We start from the raw sequence: 10619 nt of genomic DNA, 5'->3' as shown, positions 1-10619 counted from the left end.
CACAACTGTATAAAAGGAATTGCTCAGTTCCTTTTAATATAATTTCTTTGTGCTGCTTGGAACCCCTGTGTGAACAGTGGGCCAAGTGCCCACAAGGTGGGAGCACAAACCCAAGCTCAGCTCCCCATCTCTCCCCAGCACTACTGCACCCAGACCCCAACCTGTTTGTCACTGAACAATTTATTAAGTTGCTTACAGAGAAAGGATGGGATAAGGGGTAATTTGGGGCTGTAGGGGCCAAGGGATGTGATGGGGCTCTGCAGGGTTAGGGGGCAGTGAGGACCAACTCCACTCCCAGCTGTGCCCAGCCCTGGGGTTTGCTCAGCTCCAGCCTTGCTCCCCTGACTGGGAGGGGACCAGCCCCTGCAGCAGAGCTGGGCCACACACCATCTCTCCTCCTCTCCACAGTGAGGCTCTGACCGTGGGCCAGCACAGGGTGCCTGTGGAGAGTGCAGGGAGCTGCACTGACATAGATCCCACACTCATGCATGGGCAGCAGCATCCTGAACCTGGAAAAGGGGAGGTCAGTGCTTTTTCCCAGCCCTCAGAGGCTACTGCAAAGGGAATCACAGCAGCAACAATGACATGGGGATGACAGAAACAGGTCAACAAGAGGGCAAGTTGGTTGGCTCTGTAGCCCCAGCTGCTTGGAGCTGGCTCTATGGCTTCCACCTGGGTGCTGCTCACCCCATGAGCTCAGTCCTGCTCAGGGCCAGGTGGCTCAGTGATGCGGATGTGGACAAAGAGCGAAGAGGGTGGGATGCTGGTGCCATCCTTTGAGAGGAGATGGATGTGCCGATATCCTGCAGGAAGGACACCAAGGTTCTGGCTAACTGGAATCCCACCCTCCTCTCTAGTACCCAGCTGAGCCCCAGACATGCTTGCAGGGCTGTTCTGGGCACCCAAAACCACTGGGCGGGAGCTACTCACCAGGTTTCATGTTGGCAAATGCTAGGGTGAACTGACCCACAAAATCATTCCTGGAAGTCTTGTCATAATCCTCCACCACAAAGCGAATGAGGGCCAGCTCGGGCACGTGGAGCTGAAACTGCAGTGTCTCATCCCAGCGGGGGTTAAACCCTGGGAAGAGAGAGCAGGTGCTGAGAGAGTGAAGGACAGCAGGGGCCAGGGTGCTGCTGTGGGTCTCACCATTGTTCTCGATGTACTTGGTCTCCTGGTGCGCCTGGTCCGCAGGGACCCCATAGATCTCCACACGCACCAGCGGGTCAATGATGGCTCCTTCCTTGCTGTTGGCCACTTTGGGCAGCTGCTGCCCACTGATTACCTGCAGGGCCAAATCTGTCTTCATGAGGCTCCTTGGCTCCAGCACACTGCCCAACAGTGTCCCCATCTGTCTGGGACCAAAGCAGGACACTGTCACAGCTTCCCCAGGGTCTCTCCACACCCCTGTACCTGGATTGTCAGGGTGATGGGGCCGGGGCCTTCCCGGCTGCTGGGGTCACTGGGGTTGAAGAGAGTCTCCTCGTCCCTCATGAAGGGTGGTTTGAGCACGTAGCCACAGCAGCCGTTCTGGCTGAAGAGCCCGTCACACAGGTCCATCTCCATGCCAGCTGTCTGGAAGTTCAAGGCCACTGGAGGGAGGTGGCAGGGAAAAGGGTTCAGAACAGCTTGGAGATACCACAACTCTGCTTTGAGCTGAAAACCAGCCTGTCCCCACAGCCAGAGAGATGTGGAGTTGCATAGGGGAATAAGGTGATAATGCTTGAAGACCCCCAGGGCAGTGCAAGAGCTGGCAACCTGACATGGCTCTAGATGGGGTTGAGAGTGGCATTTAGCACAGGACTTGGGGCTTCTCCCCAGCCCACAGCCCTCCTGCACCCCGGGCATACCAATCTGGCACCCCACGTTCCACATCTCCTGGGGGCTGTAGTTGGAGGAGTCAGTCCTCATCCCGCTGGGGTAGATGCGTGTCAGCTGCCAGGCATTGTGGCGAACAAACTCATTTCCTAGGGAGAGAGCAGGAGGCCCACTTGTGGGGTCATTTTCTGGCCTGTACAGTCACCCACATGTACTGTCCATCCATCTATCTATCTATCTGTATCTATCTATCTATCTATCTATCTATCTATCTATCTATCTATCTATCTATCTATCTATCTGTCCATCCACCCATCCACCCACCAATTCTCATCCCTCTCCCTGCTCAGGAATCCACGTCCTGCCTTGTTTTCTAAGCCAATAACCTCATCACTTACTGGAGCCAAACCCCACACTACAGCCCCACTGGACCTTGTTTCTCCCAGACAGGGAGGGAACCCCAGTGCCAGGAGGCTTTGGCACTACTCATGTGAAGGCGTCAGCCCCCTCTACTCTGTCCCAGTCAGCCTGTGCCACTGCCCCCCTTATCTCACCTTCATCCCGGATGAGCTTCCTGGCCTTGGCTTCAGACAGGGAGGAGATCTCAGAGGGCCGGGAATGGCTGCGGGCCTCCTGGAAGCCCCGGAAGGGCACATTCTTGCAGTAGATGACACAGTCAGACAATGCTTGTGCCAAGGTCTCCTTGTCCTTCTGCAAGGCAGAGCCACGTTGGGTCCCTCCTGATGGGAGCACCATCCACCAGCACTGACCCAGGCCAGGGGCTGTAGAGCCAGGGCAGGTAAGAGCAGCCGGGGGTGTGCTGGTGGGTGCAGCATCCCTACTATAGCAGTCTTCTTGCTAGAAATAGAGCAAGCAGGGGACCTCCAATATGTTGCCACCACAACAAAGAGAGGGCTGGCATGGCCAGGGGCAGAAAAGGCTGTCCTCCCTGCCTGGTGATGTCTCTAGAGTCTCTGTCTCTCATCTATGCAGTAAAATGTCACCACAGCTCATAGCTGTGTCCAGGGGCTCAGCTCTCCCACCTGGATCCCAGCCTGGACACTTACCTTTGCCCTCCGCCTCTCCTCCTCTGCCTCCGCCCCATTGTCATCGTCAGACACATCAGGAGCCTCATCCCCTGGCCCATCCAGAGTGTCTTCCAGCCGCCCAATCTTCTTGCCCTTCAGCAAGATCTTGTGCTTCAGCTCCTGTGGGATTGGGGATAGAGAAGCACCTTGACCTCCAGTGCCTCCTTGGGCCTTGTGCCCTGGGATCCTGCACGGCTGGAGGCCAGCACGGCCAGCTCCCTTCAGCACTCAGAAGGGGATGGGGTAAGAGGATTTTGCCCTGCTGTCTGATTCTGCAGGACATGGGGAGACAACCCTGGGGACAGCCTTGGCACTTCTGTGAACATGAGGACACAGTACCCACCCCCAGTGTCCTCAAATGCTCCAGTGGAGCAGGACAATGCTGGAACAGGTTGGCCTATTCTCTGAACAGCAGATCCACCTCCTGACCACACTCTCAGGCAGGACAGAGATGCCCTGCACAGCTGTGCTCTGTCCATACCTCTGGGGATGGGAGCTGGGTGGGGACATGCCCATCGATGGTAGTGATGAGAAGCTGTTCCCCCAGGATGTCCTTGAGCTGCTGGGCCAGGACCTCCTGCTGCTCCATGCTGCAGTGGTTCTCTAGGGACAGGATCACCGGGTAGTCCGAGGTCTGAGGAGCAACATGCACACCTGGAAATAAGCCTTGGTGGGGCTGGTGGGCTCTCACAAAGGCTTCATCCAGGCATAATCAGTGCCAGGATGGAGCCCCTTGTGTCTGTTTCTCCTCTGAGACCTTCATACCCCTCCAATCCCCCAGCATCCCCCACATCCCATCTCACCCCTGCACGCCCAACAGTCCATGTCTGCATGACCCTCCAACCCCTGGCACTGCACAGTGCAGGCTGTAGGTCAGACCCCCCAGTGCTATCCCCCAGAAAGTGAAACAGCCACCCTCCTCCCCGCAGTGTGACCAGTCCTGCTGCATCACCAGGTGTGTGAGCCTCAGCACCACTCCCCCTCCAGGGACCCATGTATCCTCACCCACTGAGGACCACCCACAACCACCAGCACCTGGGGAAGGGTGCCTTACCTTGAAGGCGTACTTCCCCAGGGTGCTCACCACCTCCCGGAAGGGGATCTTGGAGGTGAAGGTGTGGCCGTGGTACACCATGGGCTCCCCATTTGGCCCATCCCAGCAATCCACCTCCAGGCACCGGCAGCCACGTTTCAGAGCCCTGGGGATGGGTTGTCACCCCTGGAACCCTGCACTCATCCAGGGCACCAGCTCCCTGCCCTCCCCTCTGCCTGTGGGTGTCACCCCTGAGGGACCAGGGGACACCCACCAAGGGTGGGGATGCTACTGCATGCAGGGCATGGCCAGAGGAGTGCTGGACTGCAGAGGAGCAAAGGAGCTTCTGGGTTTTACCCTATGGAGCTGCTCAGGACATGACACTGGGGTGGGAAGGTGTTGGAGGGCAGCTGGAAGGGAGCAGTCCCTTTACCTGATGTAGCCCTCGATGCTGCTGTGGCCCCGGATCTGATCCTCTATCAGGTAGGTGTTGTGGGAGGAGGAGATGAAGTAGTGGCAGAGTGGCTGACTCATGTCCTGCCACAGCCCCCTGTGCTGGGGGTTGAAGATGGAGCCCTCCAGGGAGCAGAGGTACATGAGGAACCCATCAGCACTCAGCACATGGCGGGCCCGGGCTGCAGGCACAGGGGGAGGTTCAGCAACAGCCAGGGACATGGAGGAGGCAGAATGGGGGCAAACAGGGCTGCTGGAGGCTCCCAGAGTCCCTAAACTGATGGCCACAGCTGCTGCCAGAGTCTGGGGCACAGAAAGATGCAGCAGGGCAGTAACTTTGGAAAGGTGGGCAGTGGATCCCAAAGCTGGTGCTTGCACACCATGGGTGGTCAACCTTCTACACCAAAATGGTCCAGGAACGGACCAAATAAAGGGGAACTGCACCCCAGTCACACCTTGGTGAGTCTTCCGTTCGCACCAGGATGGGGCTGGGAATGCTTCCGAAATGGGGCTGTGAGTCTGTGACCCCTCCTTGCCCCCAAGCAGAGCACAGCTGATGACTGAGCCAGTTCTCACCTGTCTCCGATGGTTCATATTTATCAATGAGCTCCATGGCCAGCTCCTCTGTGCCCTCATCCTCCAGCTGCTCCTCCCGCAGGAAATCCGCCAGCTCCAGCAGTGTCAGCTTCTTTCCATCCTCAGAGTATTCCTGGAAGAGGCTCAGCACCTCCTCACGCTGTGTGAGAGCCTTGTAGAAGAGCACAAATTCCTCCCCTTCCAGCGTCCCCGACTCTGACTTGTCAGCATCCTGTTTGCAAGGGAGCTCGCTCAGCATCCAGATGGGGCACAACAGGGTGTCTTGGCGACCAAAGTTGATGTGGGAAGATTCTCCCACCCCAAAGAGACCTCATTGAGACCCCATGCCAGTGGCAGTGGCAGGCATTGATCAATGGGGGAATAGATGAATGGGCAGATGGAGGGCTGGTCGGGTGGACTGATGCATGGATGGGAGGGAGGGAGGGATAAAAAAGCAGCTGGCTGGTTAGCTGGGTAGACAGATGAGCAGCTGGATGGACAAATGAATGGGAGGAAGGAAGAGAGTGTTAGTTTAACAAATAAATGAGCAAATGGGTGTTTGTTTGGGTAAACAGGTAGTTGGCCGAACAAATGGATGGATGGATGGATGAAAGTGACCAGATCCTTTTGCAAGGAGGTGTTGCACAGTCTGTTCCAGCCCCTCCAGTCCCTCTCCAATTCCCCCAGGCTGTCAGGTGCAGTGCTTACCTGGAAGAGCCTCAGGGCATGATCCTCATTCATGTCCACGTTCATCATCTTCAGGAGACGCTGCACCTCCTTGAAGTTCATGCGCCCATCCTTATTCTTGTCAGCTTTCTGGAACCAGTCACGAATCCATGTGCGACAAACCAGGGCAAATGTTAAGGGAAAGGACCTTAGCTATGAGAAGAGGGGCTGGGTAATATCAGAGGGAATCTTTTCCTTTTCCTGTGCCCTGCATTGAAGCAGATGGTGAGACCCAGAACAGCTACACGCATGCTGGGGTAAGGCTGAAGACACAGGGCCTGGGGGATGATCAGCAATGGGTGTGAGGGGCAGAGTGTTGCTCTCAGGAAGGATATTGGTCTATCTTCTCCCTTTGGTCCATGGTGGTGGCCACCTCGATGAGCTGACGCAGGCCCTGTACCCAGCACTGTGCCTCCTCTGCCGAGCCAGCAACGAGGTCCAGGTTGCCGCGACGGCCGTAGAAGACAATGGTGAAGCAGCGCTCCGGGGGGAACTCCTCAGCCACGCTCTGCAGCACCTCCGACTGGTGCCCTTCCCGCACCGTCTCCACATCGCTGATGGAGACTGGGGCAGAGGGAGGGCAGGCCTGTCTGTAGGAGACAAGGGCCACAGGGCAAGGGGCACTGCCCACAGACATCTTCCAGTCATTCCTTCTTCCACTCCATCCATCCATCCATCCATCCATCCATCCATCCATCCATCCATCCATCCATCCATCCACTGAACTAGTTATCTATCCATTAACCACTGAACTATCAAGTCAGCCAGTCATCCATCTGCCCCTCTGTCTGCTTACTCCCGTGCTGGCATTCCAGAGCCTCCATTTGTATCAGCTGCAATTTCTACTCAGCCCTTTTTACCCACGGGTCCTGCGGGGGGCAGGATGTTTCATGGAGAGGTGTGGGTGAGAAAAGATCACACATGCATGCAGCATCTTTCTTCAATCCGCCAGCACCCTTAGCAGGCATGGCCCAAGAATCTCCATACCTTCACATCCCTGTTCACTCTGAAACCTACTGATAACACACAGCAAGTGGTACTCACAGGCAGACTCAGTTTTGCCTGTCCTCTTGGACTGGTACCAGATGGTCATGCAGTCTTCCTGCAGCTTGAAGTAACGCTGCTTCTTCCAGCTCTTGGACTTGACTTTGCGCATCAGAGTCCCCTGCTGCATCTGCTCCAGTGTGTCTGTGAGCTGGATGCCTGGGGGCAGTGTGGGCTGCATCACTGAGGGTGGGAGTATCCAGGCCCTGCACCCTGGTACTTTGCTTCCTCTCACCTCTGGGGTCACACATGGTCCCTCAATCCATGAGGGAGGAGGGACGAATCAGAAACAATCCCTTCACCGCAAGAGGTGCACAGGGTAATTCACCATCAACCCTTCCCATCCACCCTTGGTGCTTCCAAGCCCAAATCCCAATGGCCACGGTGGGGTAGGTATGCTTCTGAGTGCAGCAAGGTAAGCTCAACCCAGAAGCCAGATTTGCCTCAGCATAAATCCAGCTGGCCCAATGCCCTGCCCTGCACCCATCCTCCGCTGGGGCACTCACGGGCGTTGCACAGCAGCGATGCCATAGCTCTGCCTTCTCCACGCTGGCCGCTGCTGGGGAGGGAAGAGAGAAGGTGGCTGGAAGCAAGGTCAGACCCTCGTGCTGTGCCCAGGTCCTGCTGAGCCATACCCACATGCGTGTGAGGTGTGTGTGTGTGTCCCTGCCCTCATCTGAGCGCACCTGTGTCTGTCTCCTGCTGGGTCATTGCATTCCTTAAGTGTCGAGTTCACACCGCCATACTCATGAAATATTAATCTGTGTTACCGGGAAGCCGGAGCTCAAAAGGTGTTGGTGGAAAACAGAAAAACTTGCCAGCACTGACACCCCACAGCCCAGCGGGTACTAAAGCCCTGCTGCTTCCAAGTTGCTGCTCCCAGGTAAGAAGCACCGCCTTAAACCAAGAAAAACTGCTCTGGCAGTGTCAAAGAACACCCCCACCACCTAGGAAACAACCCCAGCCAGCAAATTTGAAAGTAAGGGAGAGGCACAGCTGTGATAGAAAGGAAGAGCAATGACCCTCAGCTCCTGCAGCTTCTCCCCAGGGAATACCAGCACCCCAGGCAGTGACTGCACCCACAGCTGTACAGGGAGCACATGGCAGTGAGGAGGTCTATAAATACTACTGGACAATGAGGCTTTGATTAGGCTGTTGAGACTTTAATTACGCTGACAAATCACAGGATGTGCCGGTCACCCAGGTGCTGGAGCTGGGCTCTGGAGGAGTGGATGCCACAGCTGGTGGGCTGGGGTTTGGGTGCAGGAGGGGACCCAGGGTCCCAGGGAGCAAAGGGCTCTGTGCCAGGGTGCAGGGGTGGCAGCTGTGCCCTGGGTCCCTGACTCAGCACAGGCATCGGTCACGCAGGGCTGGGAATAGCCGGTGCCGTCAGCGTGCAGGCAGCTGCCAAGCCCAGCTGCCAGACCCTTGTGGGCTCTCAGGCCAGACAGCAGCCACCCTGCTCCATGTGCTCAGCAGGGCAGAACAGCACTGGCCAGGCTGTGGCCCTGCTCTTGCGAAACACCCTAGTCATGGCTATTTGACTGTCCTCAGGGCACATAGGGATTGTCTGTCCACTCTTGGGGACCTCACATGTTGCTGGAGACATGGAGTAGCTGGGGTGCCATCCCAAATGCCTTCCAGTAGTGCCCAGTGCTGGGGCTGTGCTTTCCTGACACTGGTCCTTCTTGCAAGGCTCGGACTGCAAGGACTTGCTGCAGTGCCTGTATCCCCCCACATCCAACCCACAGGGCACTGACCCACTGACCCAAGACTTGGAGTGTCTGCACTCAAAAATGGGGGGTCGCCCTGTGCTCCTCTTGTGCCCGTCAGAGTCGGTGCCCTGATGCTGGCTAGCACAGCTCCAGGAGTGCCCCACATCCACCCCCCACTGTATGGTCTCAGCCCCTGCACCCCATGGCCCTCAGGGAACCAGGGGGAACCACCCCAGACACCCATCTGCCTGCGCTCTCCTGCTTTCCAGCAACACCCAGCCTGGCACAGCCACTTCACAGGGCCATAGCTCCAGGTGCTCACCAGCTCTGCAGCCCCTGTGCCATAGCAGATGAGGGAGATGGGCATGTCTTAGGGAAGCTGGGGTGGCAGCAGAACTGGAGAAGCTGGGAGACATGCTGGACTGGGACAAAGATGGGCTCAGTGCCACCAACAGTTCTGTCCTCTTGGCACCCTGCCATGCATGTGTACAAGGTGGCAGCATACAAAGGGGCAGCTTATAGCTCTTGGGCCCATTAACCACACAGAGTTTGGAGCTAAATTTCTCCCCCAGTGCCACCCCTTCCAGGCTCCCAGCACTCAGCTCAAGCATTCCCAGTCCCAACCACGGAGCAGTGCCTTCCCCACAAGTGCAGCAAAGAAGGGATGCCCCCTTCCAACCCAAGGAAGCAGAAGGAAGAGCATGTGGGTGAAAGGACACATCTGCTCTGCTCTCTCCTGTTGTGTGAGGGATGCCATGAGCCCCTCACAGCCTGGCCCCATGCAGGCTCCCTTGCCCCAGTCTGAATTACATTGTTGAGCCAAGCGGGAGGGGAGCCAGGATATGGAGAAACCCAACGCGAGAGTTTCCCGCAGGGCAGCTGCCTGCTGTCAGAACAGCCCCAGCTACCCCAGCACACTCTGAGCCATCGCAGCGTCTCTCCCGGTGGCGACATGCCCCAGGAGAGCTGGAGGGCCAGTGAGTGTGAGCGGTCCCCAGCCGTTCCAGTGCAGAGCAGCCCGGCAGAATAAAATGCCACCGTAGGGGTGAGCGTGCCAGAACAGGGAAAGATGACCCCTCACCCCCCTTCAGCCCCCCCACACCTCGCTGTCCCGGTGTGCTTACAAACTGCCCTTGTCCTAGAGCTTTGCTCAGCCGGCAGCTGACGGGGGCAGAAGGGCTTGGAGGTAAGGCGGGGAACCGACTAGGGGCTCCGGGATCGGGCGGCAAACCCCAAGGAATTTGGAGCTCAGGGGACAAATCACACCCTATGGCAAAGGACGCAAAATCGCCGGCACTTCTGTCCCGCGCCACCCCAACCGTGCAGGCGCTCCGGGCACCGCAGCCCGAGAGAGGGGCTCCCAGAACCTGGAGGTCGCTGTCCGGTACCCGCCGTCGCCCCCTCCCCTCCGCAGGACGCCCGCTCCGTACCCGCTCTCCGCTGCCGCTCCGCTCCGCCGGTGCTCCGCCGCCAGCAGCCGCACGGAGCCGGGGCTGCCCGCCCCTCGGCACCGCCTGGGCAGCGAGCCCTCCCCCGGCCCCCGGCCCCCCGCCCCCGCGGGGCGCCCCCGGCCCCGCACGCCCCGCTGCCGTTGCCTCTCAAGGTCGTTTCGGATTAAGGTCACGCCACTCCCGAGGCGGAGCGGGGGGGGCAGGTAAAGAAGGCGGCGGAGGGGCCGGCAGGGTTTGGAGCATCCTGCGGCGCCCCTTGTTTGGGGTCGAGCCCCCATTCTTATCCTCCGGTTGAGCCTGTCTGTCCCCAGATCCCCTTGCACCCATGGGGATCCAAGCTGGGGCAGACTTAGGACAGGCCGAGCTGCGGGCGAAGGGCGAGGGGCAGGGACTGAAATTTGGGGTGGACGATGCTCTCACAGACCTGGACGCCGGGGGAGTGCGGCAGCGCTTGCAAAGACGCTTCAGGGAGGCAAGTGCTCACTCCCTGGCAGGCTCGCTGCCTTCCTGCGAAGCAAAACAGGGCAGCATCCCCTCCACACTACCTGTCCCCGAAGAGATGCGGCGCCCCAGGGACGTAGCCAGCTCCCACCGGGAAAAGGCCACTCTTTCGCGCTCATACCCCCAAGACGGCACATCCCGCCCTTCCTCCCATCTGCAATAAATCCCCACCGCGCCGCTTGCCCCCACGCCCCCCGAGAGACCAGACAAGGGC

The 10619-nt window shown here is 58.3% G+C and overlaps 1 protein-coding gene across 5 annotated transcripts; it reads right to left on the bottom strand.

The window, feature by feature from the left end:
- Positions 1-162: 162 nt before the first annotated feature.
- PLCD4 (phospholipase C delta 4) lies at positions 163-9978 on the bottom strand. 5 transcript variants are annotated; one of them, XM_084209383.1, is made up of 17 exons: positions 9884-9976; positions 7245-7297; positions 6739-6975; positions 6030-6258; positions 5677-5806; positions 4969-5200; positions 4373-4574; positions 3961-4105; positions 3388-3540; positions 2886-3026; positions 2373-2529; positions 1851-1967; positions 1414-1592; positions 1150-1285; positions 931-1080; positions 688-803; positions 163-509 (listed from the first exon to the last, which is right to left on the bottom strand). In XM_084209383.1, the coding sequence occupies exons 2-16, from the start codon at positions 7267-7269 to the stop codon at positions 697-699; spliced, it is 2340 nt and encodes a 779-aa protein (XP_084065509.1). In that variant the 5' UTR covers positions 7270-7297; positions 9884-9976; the 3' UTR covers positions 163-509; positions 688-696. The 5 variants fall into 5 exon arrangements, with proteins under 5 accessions (XP_084065509.1, XP_084065510.1, XP_084065508.1 ...); XM_084209384.1 differs by having other exon boundaries at positions 163-803; positions 6739-6897; positions 9884-9978; XM_084209382.1 differs by having other exon boundaries at positions 163-803; positions 9884-9975.
- Positions 9979-10619: the final 641 nt, after the last annotated feature.

This window comes from Fringilla coelebs, assembly GCF_963513975.1.
Source record: "Fringilla coelebs genome assembly, chromosome: 7".
Taxonomy (NCBI): Eukaryota; Metazoa; Chordata; class Aves; order Passeriformes; family Fringillidae; genus Fringilla; species Fringilla coelebs.
Note: the sequence above shows the minus strand (reverse complement) of the source record. Positions and strands in the feature narration are given on the sequence as shown.

What these genes read in the sequence shown, in the direction of transcription:
- PLCD4 (XM_084209383.1), bottom strand. Translation starts at nt 7,269, where the DNA reads ATGGCATCGCTGCTGTGCAACGCCC. An exon ending in CAAGTACATCGAGAACAATG is followed by an intron (nt 1,081 to 1,149) that starts GTGAGACCCACA and finishes CTCTCTTCCCAG; the next exon opens with GGTTTAACCCCCGCTGGGAT. An exon ending in ATTTGCCAACATGAAACCTG is followed by an intron (nt 804 to 930) that starts GTGAGTAGCTCC and finishes TCCTTCCTGCAG; the next exon opens with GATATCGGCACATCCATCTC.